Source organism: Ovis aries, chromosome X, assembly GCF_016772045.2.
Source record: "Ovis aries strain OAR_USU_Benz2616 breed Rambouillet chromosome X, ARS-UI_Ramb_v3.0, whole genome shotgun sequence".
Lineage (NCBI taxonomy): Eukaryota > Metazoa > Chordata > Mammalia > Artiodactyla > Bovidae > Ovis > Ovis aries.
The window spans coordinates 77,539,990-77,559,087 of record NC_056080.1 but is presented as its reverse complement, the minus strand read 5'-3'; the positions used below and the strand labels follow the sequence as shown (position 1 = coordinate 77,559,087).

General features: G+C 37.6%; 1 protein-coding gene across 3 annotated transcripts in view; it reads left to right on the top strand.

Moving 5' to 3' along the window:
- Positions 1 to 19,098, top strand: part of CHM (CHM Rab escort protein) — a 249,481-nt gene that overhangs the window by 94,437 nt on the left and 135,946 nt on the right. For all 3 annotated transcript variants that reach the window (XM_042242472.2, XM_004022232.6, XM_060407430.1), the window contains exons 5-7: positions 12,332 to 12,719; positions 14,468 to 14,584; positions 17,186 to 17,306. In XM_042242472.2, coding sequence (XP_042098406.1) covers positions 12,332 to 12,719; positions 14,468 to 14,584; positions 17,186 to 17,306 — 626 coding nt within the window. The remainder of the gene's footprint in view (positions 1 to 12,331; positions 12,720 to 14,467; positions 14,585 to 17,185; positions 17,307 to 19,098) is intronic.

The window sequence follows — 19,098 nt, the reverse complement described above, 5'->3', positions numbered from 1 at the left end:
CAAATGCTGGGCAGTCATTTAGTTTCTGTTACTAATTATCTTGGTCTTGTACACTACTCTCTCAGCATATGCAAATCAAACTCATGGTCTGACCAAATGTCAAAATATTGAAAATCTTATACTTAAATGGTCACTGACACCAAGAGATTATTGTAGTTAGCTACATGAAGCATATAGAGAGAAGTCAAACCTCAATCCCTGGTATATTTCCTATATAGAATATTGTTTTTAATATTTTGGTAAATTTTCAAAATACCATGTAAAGATAGCTTTGTAATGACACAAATGCTGAAGTGTTATGACTTCTCTTCCCATTTTAGACCAGATGAGTAGGCTTATAGAGTTGACGTTTATTAGGCTAAAATCTGTGATTTGATTCTCACATATGTTGCTTGATATTTCAGCAAGGAAGAACAGTGGCTGTCTCTTGGCTACAAACAGTATTATATCTATAACCAGTAGCCTTTTGATTTTTAATCTTTGATTACAAGGAGGATAGGGCAAGGATGCAAGTAGATCAGTGCAAACTCATCACCACTTTTTGGAAAATACCTCAAAGTATTGATATATGGCAAGTCAGTAACACAATATTCTAATGTAAACATACTGGATAGCATATTATTTTCATTGTTGACTTTACTTAATTTCAGAAATAATTCTTAAGTATTCAGTCTAAGAGTTTTAGTGATCTTTTGACTATGAAAGTTAGTACTTTTTCATTATTGCATAGTTGGGCTTCCTGGTGGTTCAGTGGTAAAAAATCTGCCTGCTAATTCAGGAGACATAGGTTTGATCCCTGGGTTGGGAAGATCCTCTGAAGTAGGAAATGGCAACCCACTTTAGTATTCTTGCCAGGAAAATCTCATGGACAGAGGAGCCTGGCAGGCTACAGTCCATAGAGTTGCCAAAGAGTTGGACATGACTTAGTGACTAAACAACAATAACAACAACATAGCTAGGCTGAATATTAAAATAAAATAGCATAAGTCCAATTCTCACAAATTCTATAAAGAACTACCCCGATTGTTTTGCTTTATGAGTGCTTTGTTACCTTGGATGCTGCTAGTAATAAATGAGATAACCTGTAGTTTGGGCCAGAAATACTTCTGCTATACATAGATAATTTTTCTTTGAAACAAATATTGTGATTATTACAGTTGACTTATGGAAGGGAAGAGTAAAAGGACTGTAGCATTTATTGGATATTATCTTTTTGGCAACTGCTGTAACTGTGTTCCTTACATATTTTATTTCATTCAGTTTCACTTAATCTGTGCTACATCAGGGAGAGCCAGAGATGGTACAGGCAGGATTTCAACCCACATCTATCTAACTCAAAAGTTTGTGCTGTTTCCATTGTATCACAGTGTATTTCAGGCATCAGATAAATAAATATATGTGTGTGCATTAAGGGAACCATTAAACCAAGTGAATAAAGTATTTTCTTTGTGAAGATTAGCACATACAGAAGTACATTTACTTACTTAACTTACTAGAATATTATTTAGTAGTATAAAGTAGTTACATCTATAATGGGGAATTAAAGTGCCTAACTCCCAGTGTACAGAAGATGAGGGATAAATCCAGTATCCTTTAGTTGTTGTGATTGTAGTTAGGACCCCACGGGATATTTTTGTAGTTTATGTGAGAGAATAAAAACAACTATTTCTGGTTTTAAACATTCAACAGACTATGAAAAAGCACAATACATTAATTCACACTCAATTCACAAAAATCCAAAGAGTTCTTAGGTGAAAGATGTTGTTGTTGTTCAGACTCTCAGTTGTGTCCAACTCTTAGTGACCCCATGAACTCCAGGCTTCCCTGTCCTTTACCATCTCCTGGAGTTTACTCAAGGTGAAAGATGGTTGCTTATTAATTGCATAATGTCATATAGTTTCTTTAGTGAGAAGAGATTTTATGTTTCTAAAATATTGGAAAGAACTTGTGCTTTTTCTGCCCTGTTCCATTTTTGCATAATACTGAACATGATTTCCCCTTTTCTGATATAATATTAAAGCAGGATGAAAACTTGCTTCTTAGACTTATAAACGAACCAACTCTTTCATGGATTGATACTAAAATAAAGACATTGTTATAGTCATCTAAAATTCTACTTATTTAATTTATTTTAGATTCTAGAATTTTATAAATGTAGCATGAGCCTCTTTGACAAAAATGTAATAATACCAGTAAGAAGAAAGAAATACAAAATTTTAAAAACTGAAAAATCACTTGTAAGTTATAGGAATCTATGGTTTACCACTATATAACAGCAAGTTTGTTTTAGGCTACAAGTGACACAGTGTCCAATTAAAAGTGGTTTAAAAGTAGATGTATGGGTAGGTGGGATGGTAGGCTGGTAGGTGGGTTGGTTGTTACATAATTTGCTAATTGAAAATCTTAATCACATCAATCTTGGGGTAGCTGCCCAGCACTTTTCTTAGCTTTCCATCAGAGTTACAAGGTGATTGCCATGATACGAACAGGTTTTCACACAACAGAATCCTCTAAATGTGAAACAAGGGGGGAGAGTTTTTTTTCCTATCATGTGTGTGCTTTTTTTTTTTCTGTTATAATTTATACTGGAGAGTCTTTACTAAAGCCCCAAGTTCTCTCTTATCTCATTGGCTTAAACGAGATAACCTGCTCACTTTTAAATCAGTCACTAACAAAGGACAATAAAATTACTGAAGTTGGTTTTAATCAGCCATGATCCATCCCCTAGTTCTGGAAATTGCAACTCTTATGGTGCTGAGGAATAGGATATGGTTGTTAAAAAGACAGCCAATAGTATCTGCTCTGCTGCTGCTGCTGCTGCTAAGTCGCTTCAGTCGTGTCCGACTCTGTGCGACCCCATAGATGGCAGCCCACCAGGCTCCCCCATCCCTGGAATTCTCTAGGCAAGAATACTGAAGTGCGTTGCATTTCCTTCTCCAATACATGAAAGTGAAAAGTCAAAGTGAAGTCACTCAGTAATCTGACTCTTAGTGACCCCATGGACTGCAGCCTACCAGGCTCCTCCATCCATGGGATTTTCCAGGCAAGAGTACTGGAGTGGGGTGCCATTGCCTTCTCCAAGTATCTGCTCTACATCACCTTATATTTTTTCCTTGGAGAAATATGACAAGAGATTGGCATTTCAGCTATATTCTAATGTGCATGTTAACGTTTTAAGTTGTTTACAAATAAGGGAATAAATCTATCAATATATTATATTGCATCAATTGAAAGTTGATTACAGTAGATTTTTTATATATTCCTGGTTTTTGGAACAGCAACTTTTGAACAGTCTGATTTTTTGTAAATCTTATTCATAATCATTAAACATTTATTTGCAGAAATTAACAGATGGGTAACTGTGTAGTATATACTGTGCAATCAAAAGTAAATGGCTTGGGATTTCCCTGACAGTCCAGTGGTTAAGACTCCATGCTTCCAATGGAAAAGGCAGAAGTTGGATCCCTGTCAGGGAACTGAGATTCCACATGCCATGTGATGTGGCCAAAAAATTAAAACAAGAAAAAAGTGAATGGCCTTAGAATAAAGTGCATATATCAAAGTAAAGAGTATAATTTCTGCAACAAGCTGTTCTGTGAAGAGGAAAGGTGCAAATTACTGAAAAACAGTGAATACCTGTGCTGAATACATTAACCGGTTGGTTGACAATTTTTCATTTGACTTATCTGAAAGTGTGACTATTACAAGGCATTAATAACACATATTCAGTTTGAGGCATTCCCTTGTTGCTACCATTAATTGGTAACAATACTAGATAATATCAAAATTTATACCCCTAAAACTCCCCTAAATTCAGATTGTGCCTAATGCATTAATATAAGCTCTTATTCAGTTGAAATTAGGTAAAACTCTCTCAAAAATATTGTTATACTGTATTGTAAATGTCCCTTGAAATTCAAATTATCAATATAAATGACACTGGATTTCATTTGTCAATTTATTTTCATATTGAAAATTTTTATAAGAGCTAATGGTACATATTTTTTTAATTTATATGTTAAAATCAGTAGTGTTTTAGAACTCAAAAGTTTTTTTTGAAAATTCATAATCCAGCCACATTCATGTACAACTGGCAATTGTGTTTTTATACTTTTTAGATACTTTAAAGTTAAGAAAATTGAGTTATTGTTTGGGAGTATTCTTCAAAAGGTTAAATTATTTTATTTTTAATTTTTTTAATTGGAGACTAATTACAGTATTGTGGTGATTTTTGCCATACATTCACATGAATCAGCCATGGGTGTACATGTGTCCCCTCTCTTGAACCCCCCTCCCACCTCCCTCCCAATCCCATCCCTCAGCGTTGTCCCAGTGCACTGGATTTGAGTGCTCTGTTTCATGCATAGAACTTGGACTGGTGATCTATTTCACATATGGTAATATACATGTTTCAATGCTATTCTCTCAAATCATCCCACCCTCGTGTTCTCCCACAGATCCACAAGTTTGTTCTTTATATCTGTGTGTCTTTTGCTATCTCACATGTAGGGTCATCATTACCATCTTTCTAAATTGCATATATATGCATTAATATACTGTATTGGTGTTTTTCTTTCTGACTTCACTCTGTAATAGGCTCCAGTTTCATCCACCTCATTAGAACTGAGTCAAATGTATTCTTTTTAATGGCTAATACTCCATTGTGTATATGTACCACAGCTTTCTTATCCATTTATCTGCTGATGAACATTTAGGTTGCTTCCAAGTCCTGGCTATTGTAAACAGTGTTGCAATGAACATTGGGGTACACGTGTCTCTTTCAATTCTGGTTTCCTCAGTGTGTATGCCCTGCACTGGAATTGCTGGGTTGCATGGCAGTTCTGTCTCCAGTTTTTAAAGGAATCTCCACACTGTTCTCCATAGTGGCTGTACTAGTTTGCATTCCCACCAACAGTGTAAGAGGGTTCCTTTTTCTCTGCACCCTCTCCAGCATTTATTGTTTCCAGACATTTTGATAGCAGCCATTCTGACCAGTGTGAGATGGTACCTCATTGTGGTTTTGATGTGCATTTCTCTGATAATGAGTGATGTTGAGCATCTTTTCATGTGTTTGTTAGCCATCTGTATGTCTTCTTTGGAGAAATGTCTGTTTAGTTCTTTGGCCCACTTTTTGGTTGGGTCGTTTATTTTTCCAGAATTGAGCTGCAGGAGCTGCTTGTATATTTTTGAGATTAATTCTTTGTCAGGTGCTTCATTTGCTATTATTTTCTCCCATTGTGAAGGCTATCTTTTCACCTTGCTTATAGTTTCCTTCGTTGTGCAAAAGCTTTTAAGTTTAATTAGGTCCCATTTGTGTATTTCTGCTTTTATTTCCAATATTCTGGGAGGTGGGTCATATAGGATCCTGCTGTGATTTATGTTGGAGAGTGTTTTGCCTATGTTCTCCTCTAGGAGTTTTATAGTTTCTGGTCTTACATTTAGATCTTTAATCTATTTTTGTTTAATTTTGTGTATGATGTTAGAAAGTATTCTAGTTTGATTCTTCTAAAGGTCATTGACCAGTTTTCCCAGCACAACTTGTTAAAGAGATTGTCTTTTCTCTGTTGTATATTCTTGCCTCCTTTATCAAAGATAAAGTGTCCATATGTGCATGGATTTATATCTGGGCTTTCTATTTTGTTCCATTGATCTATATTTCTGTCTTTGTGCCAGTACCGTACTGTCTTGATGACTGTAGCTTTGTAGTATAGTGTGAAGTCAGGCAGGTTGATGTTGGGGCATTTGGCATTGTCCCAGAGGTTTCTGGGGTTGTCCTCATTTCTTTTAATTCTTTTTTCTGTTTTCCTCTCTGCTTCATTTATTTCCACCATTCTATCTTCCACATCACTTATCTTCTCTTCTCCCTAGTTATTCTACTGTTGGTTCCCTCCAGAGTGCTTTTGATCTCAGTTATTGCATTACTCATTATTGATTGACTCTTTATTTCTTCTAGGTAATTGTTAAACATTTCTTGCATCTTCTCAATCCTTGTTTCTAGTCTAAATCTGTGACTCCATTTTGTTTTCAATATTTTAAATCATGTTAACTGTCATTATTCTGAATTATTTTTTAGGTAGACTCCCTATTTCCTCCTCTTTTGTTTGTTTTTGTGGGCATTTATCATGTTCCTTTACCTGCTGAATATTTCTCTGCCTTTTCATTTTGTTTAGATTGCTGTGTTTGGGGTACCCTTTCTGTATGTTGGAAGTTTGTGATTCCTCTTTGTGGAGGTTGCTCCCTGTGAGTGGGGTTGGACGAGTGGCTTGTCAAGGTTTCCTGGTTAGGGGAGCTTGTTCTGGTGGGTGGAGCTGAATCTCTTCTTTCTGGAGTGCAGTGAAGTATCCAGTAGTGAGTTTTGGAGTGTCTGTGTGTTTGGCATGTCTTTGGACAGCCTGCACTTTAATGCTCAGGGCTGTGTTCCTGTGTTGCTGGAGAATTATCATGGTATATCTTGCTGTGGAACTTGTTGGCTCTTGGGTGGAGCTTGGTTTCAGGGTAGGTATGGAGGCTTTTGGATGAGCTCTTGTCTCTTAATTTTCCCTGGAATCAAGAGTTCTCTGATGTTCTCAAGTTTGGATTTAAGTTTCCTCCCTCTCGTTTTTAGTCTTATTCTCCATCTATACAGGACAGATGATAAAACATCTAGGTTAATGGTGAAAAAATTCTCCACAGTGAGGGACATCCACAGAGGTTCACAGAGTTACATGTAGAAGAGAAGAGGGAGGAGGGAGATAGAGGTGACCAGGAGGAGAAGAGGGGAAGTCAAATGGAAAGAGAGCAGTCAAGCCAATAATCACACCCCTAAGTGAAAATGGATACTGAAGATTAGATCCTTAAAGGTACAAAATTGATAAATACCAAAAGCAAAGATTAAAAAATCCAGAGTAGATGTTAGCCTCTCAAAAATATAATATTAAAAGTACAAAACAAAATGAATCAAAAATAATAAAATATATATATGAAATACGTTTTAAAAATAGGGTCTTTTTTTGGAAGGTAATAGTAGGTTATAAAAATGAAAATTAAAGGAGTAATAAATTACTTGTTTCACCTTGTACTTGTTATCAAGGTCTATAGGCCTCTTCCAAATCTTAGTCAGTGTTAACTACAAGGTTTTAGTCTGTTGCACCTGTCACTTCCAGAGCTTTTCCATGTTCTTTTTTTTTAATTTTAGCTTCCTCTGTTGGCAAGTCACTTCAGTGACTAATTTCTGCCCTGATACAAGGGGGTGAAGGCGGTCATTTATTTAGGTTCACTCGTTCAGTTGTGTTGTGGGGAGGGAAGAACACTGTATTTGCAAACAAATATCGCTGCCGTGTGTGGGGAGTGCTCACAGTGTATGGACCACACTGGGTTTGCCCCAGCTCACAATAGCCTGTGCTTTTGGGTCTGCAACAGCTTAGGCTCTAGGTTCTCTGCAGAGTACTGTCCAAAACGGACCTTGTGTTTCATGCACTTCCCATGTCTAAGCTGCTCAGGTACAGGTTCTCAAGTACCCCGCAAGGGCACAGACTCGGTTCAGCTTGTGTTTTGTGCCCTTCCCAGGTTCAAGCAGCTCAGGTGATCAGGTGCTTGGTGAGCACACTGTCCCAGGTGGACTGTGCATCTTAATCACCTCCCCTGTCCTGTCTGCTCAGTTTCCCAGGTTTGCTGTGAGAGCACTGTCTCAGGTGTGCTGTGTGTCTCCTTTAGGGAGCTGATCTCAGGCTGTGACCCTCTTGGCAGATGTCAGCCATCCAGGATCCTGGAAAGATGTGGTTAGCAACTGGGAGCCTGCTCACAGTTTGGTGGAGGATACAGGTCTCTGGATGCCCCTTGCCTTCATGCTCTGGCTGTGGCATGACTGCCTCTCTGCCTCCTGCAGGGGGAGGGACCTGTACACAGCAGGCTAGCTCTCCTTTCGTTTTCGCTCAATCCTCTGTTCTGTGAGTCTTTTGAGGAAAGTTCTCTCTCTCTCTTTTTTTTTTCTTTCTGGCTATTCCACAGTTTGGGTTGCTTTCTGACCTTAGCTCCCTCAGATTGTCCTCAGGGCATTCAGGCCTGGTCCTTACCCTAAACACGTAGCCTGCGCCTCCCTGTCCAAACCCTGCTCACTGGTGGCAGACACGAGTATCTGGGCTGCTTCTCCACTGGCAGTTGTGGTTAGGTGCGTATTTTGTGGGTTTCTTTGTTTTTTTCCTCCCAGTTATGTTGCCTCTGAGATTCCAAAACTCCCCACACATCTGCTGGTGAGAGGGTTTCCTGGTGTTTGGAAACTTCTCCTCCTTCATGACTCCCTCCCCGTGGTGGGTCTCCATCACTAACTCTTTTGTCTCTCTTTTTGTCTTTTATATTTTGCCCTATCTCCTTTTAAAGAGAATGGAATGCCTTTCTGGGTGCCTGGTGTCCTCTGCCAACATTCAGAAGTTGTTTTGTGGAAGTTGCTCAGCATTCAAATGATCTTTTGATGAATTTGTGGGGGAGAAAGTGGTCTCTCTGTACCATTCCTCTCCCATCTTGGGTGAAACCAAGGTTGAATTATTTTAAGAAAACTTTTTTTTAACCAAAGTACAAAGTTTTTTTTTTCTTTCTTAATTTTTATTTTTACTTTATTTTACTTTACAATACTGTATTGATTTTGCCATACATTGACACGAATCCACCACAGGTGTACATGAGTACAAAGTTTTTAATTTGAGGGAAGCTAAGTCTTTTTGATGAATAGAAGTTTGCATGATGAGAAATTAAATGGAGTTTGGAGAGTTTTCTAGTGTCTTTATAACTTCTAGTTAGGTATTAAATTCAGTGTTGACAGAACTCTAAAAATATTGTAGTTGTTAATGAAAAGTAAGGATGGTATTGTGTTTCTCTTGCATATGTTTTCCATAGTGTTAGGTATTTCACTAGATTATGATGTTCAGAATAGTAAAACTTAATAACTTATGGATATGGAACATATTTACAAAGAACAACTCCTTTTCTTAAACTTATACCCTTAATTAAGTATTTGGACTTCTGTTTTCCAGATTGTCCAGTACTGGTTAATGCATTTCATTCCCTCTAAAAAGCTCTCTTTCTGAGACTATAATTGAGAGCCACTAACCAGATCAATTGGTGTGCTCAATTTCCATGTTGTCATCATCATTCTGTCTTATCTGTAAAGTATAATTAACTATCCTATCATTTCGTAGTTTAATGTTTAGGCATGCAACATTTTGCTGCAAGTTGTCACCTCATGCAACACACTTTGGTTTCCTGGTTTTCAAAATAATGAATGTGAATACAAAGCATGAACAATTCTGTAGAAAATATACAAATCCCATTTCATATTATCACTCTTCATTTTTAATGTTGCTTAATGGCAATTGTGCTGTTACTTGGTTATGTGGCCAAAGAGCTTTCCACATGTGATGTCAGAAAAACCTAAGGACACATGTTTTGAATTGCCTGTTTACCTGTGGGAAATTTAACAGTATCTTATATTTTATTAATATCTTATATTTGATTAACCTTTTAGCACTCATGAGGCCTCCCTTGTTGCTCAGCTGGTAAAGAGTCCACCTACAATGCAAGAGACTTGGGTTCAGTCCCTGGGTTGGGAAGATCCCCTGGAGAAGGGAAAGGCTTCCCACTTCAGTATTCTGGCTTAGAGAATTCCATGGACTATAGAGTCCATGGGGTCACAAAGAGTTGGACACAACTGAGCGACATTCACTTGCACTTTGGCGCTCATGGGAAATACTCTTCATATATGTTAGGACATTTATCTTACAATAGCCTCATGAAAGTTAAGGTAAATGAATGATCTTCCATTTCATAGATGGGAAATCTCAGGGATTAAATGACTTACCTAATATCTACTAAGTAATGCATCCAGAACTACAACTTTACCCACTATAGTTTCCTAAATCTGAAAATCTTGACATTAATGATATCATCCTTTTTTCATTATATTTAATTGAAATTACTAGATTATAACAAGTAGCATGGTATTTTCTTTCTTTTTTTATTTTTTATTTTTATTTTTTTGTTACTTTACAATACTGTGTTGGTTTTGCCATACATTTACATGAATCCGCCACGGGTGTACATGTGGCTGAATCCCCCTCCCACCTGCCTCCCCATCCCATCCCTCTGGGTCATAATGGTGCACCAGCCCCAAGCACCCTGTATCATCCATCAAACCTGGACTGGTGATCCATTTTACATATGATAATATACATGTTTCAGCGCTATTCCACCAAATCATCCCACCCTCGCCCTCTCCCACAGAGTCCAAAAGACTGTTCTATACATCTGTGTCTATTTTGCTGTCTTGCTATAGGGTTATTGTTACCATCTCATCCTCTGTCGTCCCCTTCTCCTCCTGCCTTCAGTCTTTCCCAGGATAAGGTTGTTCCCACTGTGTCAGTTCTCCACATCAGATGGTGAAAGTATTGGAGCTTCAGCCTCAGCATCAGTCCTTCCAATGAATATTCAGGATTGATTTCCTTTAGGATTGACAAGTTTGATCTCTTTACAGTGCAAGGGACTCTCAAGACTTCTCCAACACCACCGTTCAAAAGCATCAATTTTTTGGCATTGAGTCTTCTCTGTGGTCCAACTCTCACATCCATATGTGACTACTGGAAAAACCATAGCTTTGTCTAGATGGACCTTTGTTGGCAAAGGAATGTCTCTGCTTTTTAATATGCTGTCTAGGTTGGTCATAGCTCCTCTTCCAAGGAGCAAGTGTCTTAATTTCATGGCTGAAGTCACCATTTGCAGTGATTTTTGAGCACAAGAAAATAGTCTTTTGCTGTTTCCATTGTTTCCCCATCTATTTGCCATGAAGTGATGGGACCAGATGCCATGATCTTCGTTTTTTGAATGTTGAGTTTAAGCCAGCTTTTTTTACTCTCCTCTTTCACTTTGATCAAGAGGCTGTTTAGTTCCTCTTCAGTTTCTGCCATAAGGGTGGTGTCATCTGCATACTGGAGATTATTGATATTTCTCCCTGCAATCTTGAAGAAACAGTTAACATGAGCCTAATTATGGAGACTTTGAGTTGACAAATTATGATTTAAGAGATGCCATGTTGGAAAGTAGGTGAGATGAGACAAAAGTTAGTAAATAAAAAAGGTGATTTTGTTTAGAGACTGATAGAGGAAGATTTTATAGGGGTAGAGTTGAGATTTGATTTAAGAACTGCTCTTAGGTCTCAAGCAATCAATTAGCAGATGGTTATTTCCCACAGCCTATCATGTATGAGGTAATTTTAGTGTTGAATAGTAGCGCAACTCAATGAAAAGGAAGGATCTGTAGAGGATAAAACACATCATGGAGAGATAATGGTGCATGCTGAACAGGAACTTTTTGTGTCGATCAAGGCAGTAATGGACTGAGAATGTGAAGTCTAGTGGTAATATTGAAAGTGGGGCTTCCAATAAAGTAATAGACATTAATATTGAAAACAGCGAGAATCAGTTCAGAAAGATCCTGTTAGATACCACATTGTGATATGTCAATGTACACTTTTATAGCAGCTTTTTAGCTTTGTCACACCTCATATAATGGTAATAATCTTTGATACTTACTGTTGAGCATTTATGTGCCAGGCTCTGTACCAGATTCTTCACTTGTGTTACCTCATTTAGTCTTCAGAACAACCTGGTGAGGTAGTTGGTATTATCTTTATGTTATAGATGGATAATTTGCATCAGAGAGGATTAAAAAACTTGTCTACATTCACAGAGTTATCTAGTCATAGAGTCTGGGTTTGAACCTCAATCTATTTATTCTGAAGGATGAGCTTGTAAGCACTGTGTTGATTTGTTTCTAAAGTGCAATTCCTCTGTCTGCCTTAACTTCTTAAAAAATACACGTGATTAATATATACATGCATACTGTATAGCACTCAGTATTCTGTAATATGGAGAAAATATCTGAAGAAATGAATATATGTACATGTATAACTGAATCACTTTGTTGTACACCTGAAATTGATACAATATTGTAAATCAACGATACCCCAAGACAAACAGAAATAAATTATAAAGATAAAAATCTGCTTTTCAGATATACACACACACACACACACACACACACACACACGACATGCCTGCTAAACCCTGAAATCTTTATGTATATTTTTTCAGACGTTAATTATGTTTCATATTGTTTTAAAACCTAAACAGATGAATGTTTAATGTGTATGTCACATAAAGCAAGACATCCACTGAATCTGATAAAATAAATGAGGTAAAGAAATAAAAATTGCCATTAAAAGTTAAATTGATACATATAAAAATGTACCCACGTATAATTATCACTTTGATTATTGGTGTGGATTATTATTATAATTTCTCATCAGTCAGGATTTGCATGAAGATGTGGAAGAAGCTGGTGCACTACAGAAAAATCACGCTTCTGTGACATCTGTGAACTGCACTGAAGCTGCAGATTCTGCCTGCCTGCCTATAGAAGATGAGTCATTAAGAACTACAAGCTGTGAAATACCGGCAGAACAAACTCCAAGCAGTGATCCAGATAGAGCCCTAGAAGTAAATGATGTTCAAGTGACAGGGGAAAAAGAAAACCATTGTGATGATAACACTTGTGTGCCCTCAACTGCAGAAAAGGAAACAAGTGAAAATGTGCCTGTGGCCGAAGACACAGCAGAACAGCCAAAGAAAAATCGGATTACTTACTCTCAAATCATTAAAGAAGGCAGGAGGTTTAATATCGATTTGGTATCAAAGGTAAGTAACAGTTTTACCCATCTTATCATGGAACTGTACTAATTTCTAATTGATTGAATATAGCATCTGAGTCCATAAACCCAATTTTCATTATTTTATTCTTTGAAATGTAGAGTGTTTATTTTATAAAGAGATAGTATCTGTAATTTATAGTTCTATTAAAATATTCCTTAGACCTAAGTTAAAAACACAACAATGCTCAGTACTGTATCACACGGTTACTTCTGTATTGGAGCATGTACTCCACCCAAATATTCTCCTACTACATGGACACTTTGAATTCTATCAAGAAAACATGTCTAATGAATCTAATTATGGGTCCATGTTATTATAGTCAATCTATTAAATAAACTTCTTTTTAGCCCTTATTTATATAGTAACTATTTTGACATCTGTATAATGATGAACATTTTGAATAAACCGATACATTTCAAAAATAATTGGTTCAGATGTGAGGGCTTTGGAAGATAATTTAATAGTAATTTGGGCAGGGAGGTTAGGAAGGATGCAACTGTCTTCAGTTTTTTTTTTTTTTTTTATTCCCATTCTTACCTCTAATGTTAGTCAACATGAATTCAGAGGTGGTCCCCAAGTCTTTGGAGCATGCAGTGTTGCACTGGATTTATAGGAAGCAAGACAAATTTAGTGCAAAAGAATAGAAAACACTAGTAAGATAAAATAGTGGCTATAAAATGTTATAATATAGGGCTGGGTGAAAGTAGAGAGACCAAATACCATAAGTTGAGGGCAAATGATGAGAAATTGCAAAGAAGTTGGAGAGGGTAGTGAATAATATCAGACTAGGATTTTTTTATTTCATGTGCTCTCTTGAAGTTCCATGTTATAAAGAAAGGAAGTAATGCTCCTCATATTTTGCTGATCTAATCATACATCCTCATCCTGCTGATCTTTTTGAACCTGATGCTTGAAAATATATCTTTTTACTACTCATTGTTTCTTCCTAATGTAGGTCTCTGTGCCTGATTCTGCCTCGGTCTGAGTTGGCTACTGTCTTGGTCCTTCCTCATGTTTCTGAGCTATCTATTCCACCTAATTTGATCCTGGCATGCTTTGAAATTTACCATTCTTTCCATGTTACCTTGGCAATTAGTTTCTGGGTAGAAGTTTAATCATAGCCCACCCATAGTTTTCTTGACCTCATGAGAAGAAAAGAATTTTTTTAAAAAAGAAGAACACTGAAGTAGTCAAATAAGAAATAGGTTTTGTACTGAAACTTTCATTTTGAATTAGTTACTTGGATTTTAGGAATTAATACAGTATATATGCTGGATGATACTTTATATATGATGTAATGTTCTTACCAGAGTCTGAAGAGGTGCTCTATAATTAAACATATTAATATCCTTCTCCAGGAGATCTTCCCAACCCAGGGATCGAACCCAGGTCTCCCACATTGTAGGCAGACGCTTTACCATCTGAGCCACCAGGGAAGAGCCCAATGTGTATGGATATTCACACTAACTAGGACAAACAGGTGTAAGAGCCCTGTATCAGTTTGGGTCAGTTGTGAAAAAGCTTTAGATTCCAGAATTATTTGGATTCTTGAATTTCAGATAATCAGTTGTGAACCTGTAATAAATTGTGTTATGTATTATAATATTAATAGGTATAATACTTTTTGCAAATAATTTTAAATATAACAAAATTATATATCTTTATTCTGTTTTTATCCATTTTTCCACTATTTCACCTTTTATTTCATTCTCTGAAATATTTTCTTTGTGCAGCTATTGTATTCTCGAGGATTGCTGATTGATCTTCTAATCAAATCTAATGTTAGTCGATATGCAGAGTTCAAAAATATTACCAGGATTCTTGCATTTCGAGAAGGAAGAGTGAAACAGGTACTGTGCTGAGCAAGGATGGTAACTGAGTATGAGTTTAAGTTGCTATGTTGTGTTTGGGAAACTAGTAGTGAAAATGTTAGTTGCTTAGTAGTGTCTGACTCTTTGCGACCTCTTGGAGTGTAGCCTGCAAGGCTCCTCTGTCCATGGGATTCTCCAGACAAGAATACTGGAGTGAGTAGCCATTCCCTTCTCTGGAGGATGTTCCCCACCCAGGGATCAAATCCGGGTCCTTCAGCATTGCAGATGGGTTCTTTACCATCTGAGCCATCAAGGAAGCCCCATTTTGTTTGGGAAGGATAGGCAAATAAGATTGTTATTTTCCTGGTGAAGCAGCAAACTTAAATGCAGAGTTCCAAAGAATAGCAAGGAGAGATAAGAAAGCCTTCCTCAGTGATTAATGCAAAGAAATAGAGGAAAAAAATAGAATGGGAAAGACTAGAGATCTTTTCAAGAAAATTAGAGATAACAAGGGAACATTTCATGCAAAGATGGGCTCAATAGAGGAGAGAAATGGTATGGACCTAACAGAAGCAGAAGATATTAAGAAGAAGTGGCAAGAATACACAGAAGAACTGTACAAAAAAGATTTCCATGACCCAGATAATCACGATGGTGTGATCACTCACCTAGAGCTAGACATCCTGGAATGTGAAGTCAAGTGGACCTTAGGAAGCATCACTATGAACAAAGCTAGTGGAGGTGATGGAATTCCAGTGGAGCTATTTCAAATCATGAAAGATGACACTATGAAAGTGCTGCACTCAATATGCCAGTAAATTGGGAAAACTCAGCAGTGGCCACAGGACTGGAAAAGGTCAATTTTCATTCTAATCCCAAAGAAAGGCAATGCCAAAGAATGCTCAAACACACAATTGCACTCATCTCACACGCTAGTAAAGTAATGCTTAAAATTCTCCAAGCCAGGCTTTAGCAATATGTGAACCGTGAACTTTCAGATGTTCAAGCTGGTTTTAGAAAAGGCAGAGGAACCAGAGATCAAATTGCCAACATCCGCTGGATAATCGAAAAACCAAGAGAGTTCCAGAAAAACATCTATTTCTGTTTTATTGACTATGCCAAAACCTTTGACTGTATGGATCACAATAAACTGTGGAATATTTTGAAAGAGATGGGAATACCAGACCACCTGACATGCCTCTTCAGAAACATGTATGCAGGTCAGGAAGCAACAGTTAGAACTGGACGTGGAACAACAGACTGGTTCCAAATAGGAAAAGTAGTACCTCAAGACTGTATATTGTTACCCTGATTATTTAACTTATGTGCAAAGTATATAATGCAGAGTATATCATGAGAAACGCTGGCCTAGAGGAAAAACAAACTGAAATCAAGATTGTAGGAGAAATATCAATAACCTCAGATATGCAGATGACACCACCCTTATGGCGCAAAGTGAAGAAGAACTAAACAGCCTCTTGATGAAAGTGCAAGAGGAGAGTGAAAAAGTTGGCTTCAAGCTCAACATTCAGAAAACTAAGATCGTGGCATCTGGTCCCATCACTCCATGGCAGATAGATGGGGAAACAGTGGCTGACTTTATTTTCTTGGGCTCCAAAATCACTGCAGATGGTGTGCAGCCATGAAATTAAAAGACGCTTCCTCCTTGGAATGAAAGCTATGACCAACCTAGACATTATACTGAAAAGCAGAGACATTGCTTTGTCAACAAAGGTCTATCTAGTCAAGACTATGGTTTTTCCTGTGGTCATGTATGGATGTGAGAGTTGGACTATAAAGAAAGCTGAGTGCAGAAGAATTGATGCTTTTGAACTATGGTGTTGGAGAAGACTCGAGAGTCCCTTGGACTGCAAGGAGATCCAGTTAGTCTATCTTAAAGGAAATCAGTATTGAATATTCATTGGAAGGACTGATGCTGAAGGTGAAATGCCAATACTTTGGCCACCTGATGCAAAGAGCTGACTCATTTGGTAAGACCCTGATGCTCTCATTTGTGGAATTCCATCACCTCTACCTCTCATTTGAAAAGACCCTGGGAAAGATTGAGGGCGGGAGGAGAAGGGGACAAAAGAAGTTGAGATGGTTGGATGGTATCACCAACTGGATGGACATGGGTTTGGGTGGACTGCGGGAGTTGGTGATGGACAGGGAGGACTGGCGTGCTGCGGTTCATTGGGTCGCAAGGAGTCGGATTTGACTTAGCAATTGAACTGAACTGAACTGATTATTTTTAACAAATGTAAATGGTAAGAGATTGCCAATTAAAATGTCTGATGTTAATTTTCTGATGATTTATTCTGTAGCTTGATGCTTATGTTGAGAAAATGTTAATTTCAGACAGCATTGCTAGACTGAGCTGTCATTTCTTCCCAGTTAGGGTTCACATGTCGGTGGCTTTTAATAGCATAGGGAGCAACTGGAGTAATTAAGTAAGGAAACTCACAAGTTAATTAACTCTGAAGTCAACAGAGATGCCAGTAGAACTGGTGGAAGGTTGCATGAAACAGCCTGACTAGAAAGGAAATAATAATCTTTATATACTTAAAAGGAAAAAAATGTCATTTGGAATACTTGTATCAGTAGGAAGCAGTTTCTTAACTTTAAAATCATATATTTTAGGTTCCTTGCTCCAGAGCAGATGTCTTTAATAGCAAACAACTTACTATGGTAGAAAAGCGAATGCTAATGAAGTTTCTCACATTTTGTATGGAGTATGAGGAACATCCTGATGAATATAAAGGTACTGTTTTTCATTAAATTTGTGTTCTCATATTTTTTGAGATTCTTATTATTTTAATATGCTTTCTCTGATTTATTGAGCCACTTGCTATAGTTTTAAAATATTTTCATTTTGAATGATCCAGTAGGTTAGCCTCTAGCAACAAGTACCTACTTAAATTAATTAAAATTAAAATTTAGTTACAGTACCCACACATTCAAGTGTTCAGTGACCACACATGGCTAGTGGCTACTATGGGTACTATGCAAACTATGAGATGTTTTCATAATAACATCAGTCTATGATAGATGTTAATTTTTATTCTTACTAATTAAACATTGTTATCAACTGATTCTTCATAGATAATACTCCTTTTTCATTATCCAGTTTTTTAACCATTTTTAAAAATAGAAGTTCTCTAAGCCAGGCTTCAGCAGTACGTGAACTGTGAGCTTCCAGAAGTTCATGCTGGTTTTACAAAAGGCAGAGGAACCAGAGATCAAATTGCTAACATCCGCTGGATCATTGAAAAAGCAAGAGAGTTCCAGAAAAAACATCTATTTCTGCTTTATTCACTATGCCAAAGCCTTTGACTATGTGGATCACAATAAACTGTGGAAAACTCTGAGACAGATGGGAATACCAGACTACCTGACCTGCCTCTTGAGAAATATGTATGCAAGTCAGGAAGCAACAGTTAGAACTGAACATGGAACAACAGACTGGTTCCAAATAGGAAAAGGAGTATGTCAAGGCTGTATATTGTCACTCTGCTTATTTAACGTCTATGCAGAGTACATCATGAGAAACGCTGGGCTGGAAGAAGCACAAGGTGGAATCAAGATTGCTGGGAGAAATATCAATAACCTCAGATACGCAGATGACACCACCCTTATGACAAAGTGAAGAGGAACTAAAAAGCCTCTTGATGAAAGTGCAAGAGGAGAATGAAAAAGTTGGCTCAAAGCTCAACATTCAGAAAACGAAGATCATGGCATCTGGTTCCATCACTTAATGGGAAATAGATGGGGAAACAGTAGAAACAGTCTCAGACTTTATTTTGAGGGGCTCCAAAATCACTGCAGATGGTGACTGCAGCCATGAAATTAAAAGACGCTTCCTTCTTGGAAGGAAAGTTATGACCAACCTAGATACCATATTGAAAAGCAGAGACATTACTTTGCCAACAAAGGTCCATCGACCCAAGGCTGTGGTTTTTCCAGTAGAGATGTATGGATGTGAGAATTGAACTGTTAAGAAAGCTGAGCACCGAAGAATTGATGCTTTTGAACTGTGGTGTTGGAGAAGACTCTTGAGAGTCGCTTGGACTACAAGGAGATCCAACCAGTCCATTTTAAGGAGACCAGTCCCGGGTGTTCCTTGGAAGGAATGATGCTAAAGCTGAAGCTCCAGCACTTTGGCCACCTGATGTGAAGAGTTGACTCACTGGAAAAGACCCCCAATACTGGGAGGTATCGGGGGCAGGAGGAAAAGGGACAACAGAGGATGAGATGGCTGGATGGCATCACCGACACGGTGGATGTGAATTTGAGTGAACTCTGGGAGTTGTTGATGGACAGGGAGGCCTAGCGTGCTGCAGTTCATGGGGTCGCAGAGTCGGACATGACTGAGTGACTGAACTATACTGAAAAATAGAAGTATAGTTAATTTACAATGTTGTGTTAGCTTCAGGTGTACAGGAAATTGATTCAGTTTTTAATTTATATATATACACTCACATATACATATATACTTTTTCAGATTCTTTTCCATTATAGGTTATTGAAAGATATTGCATATATTTCCCTGTGCT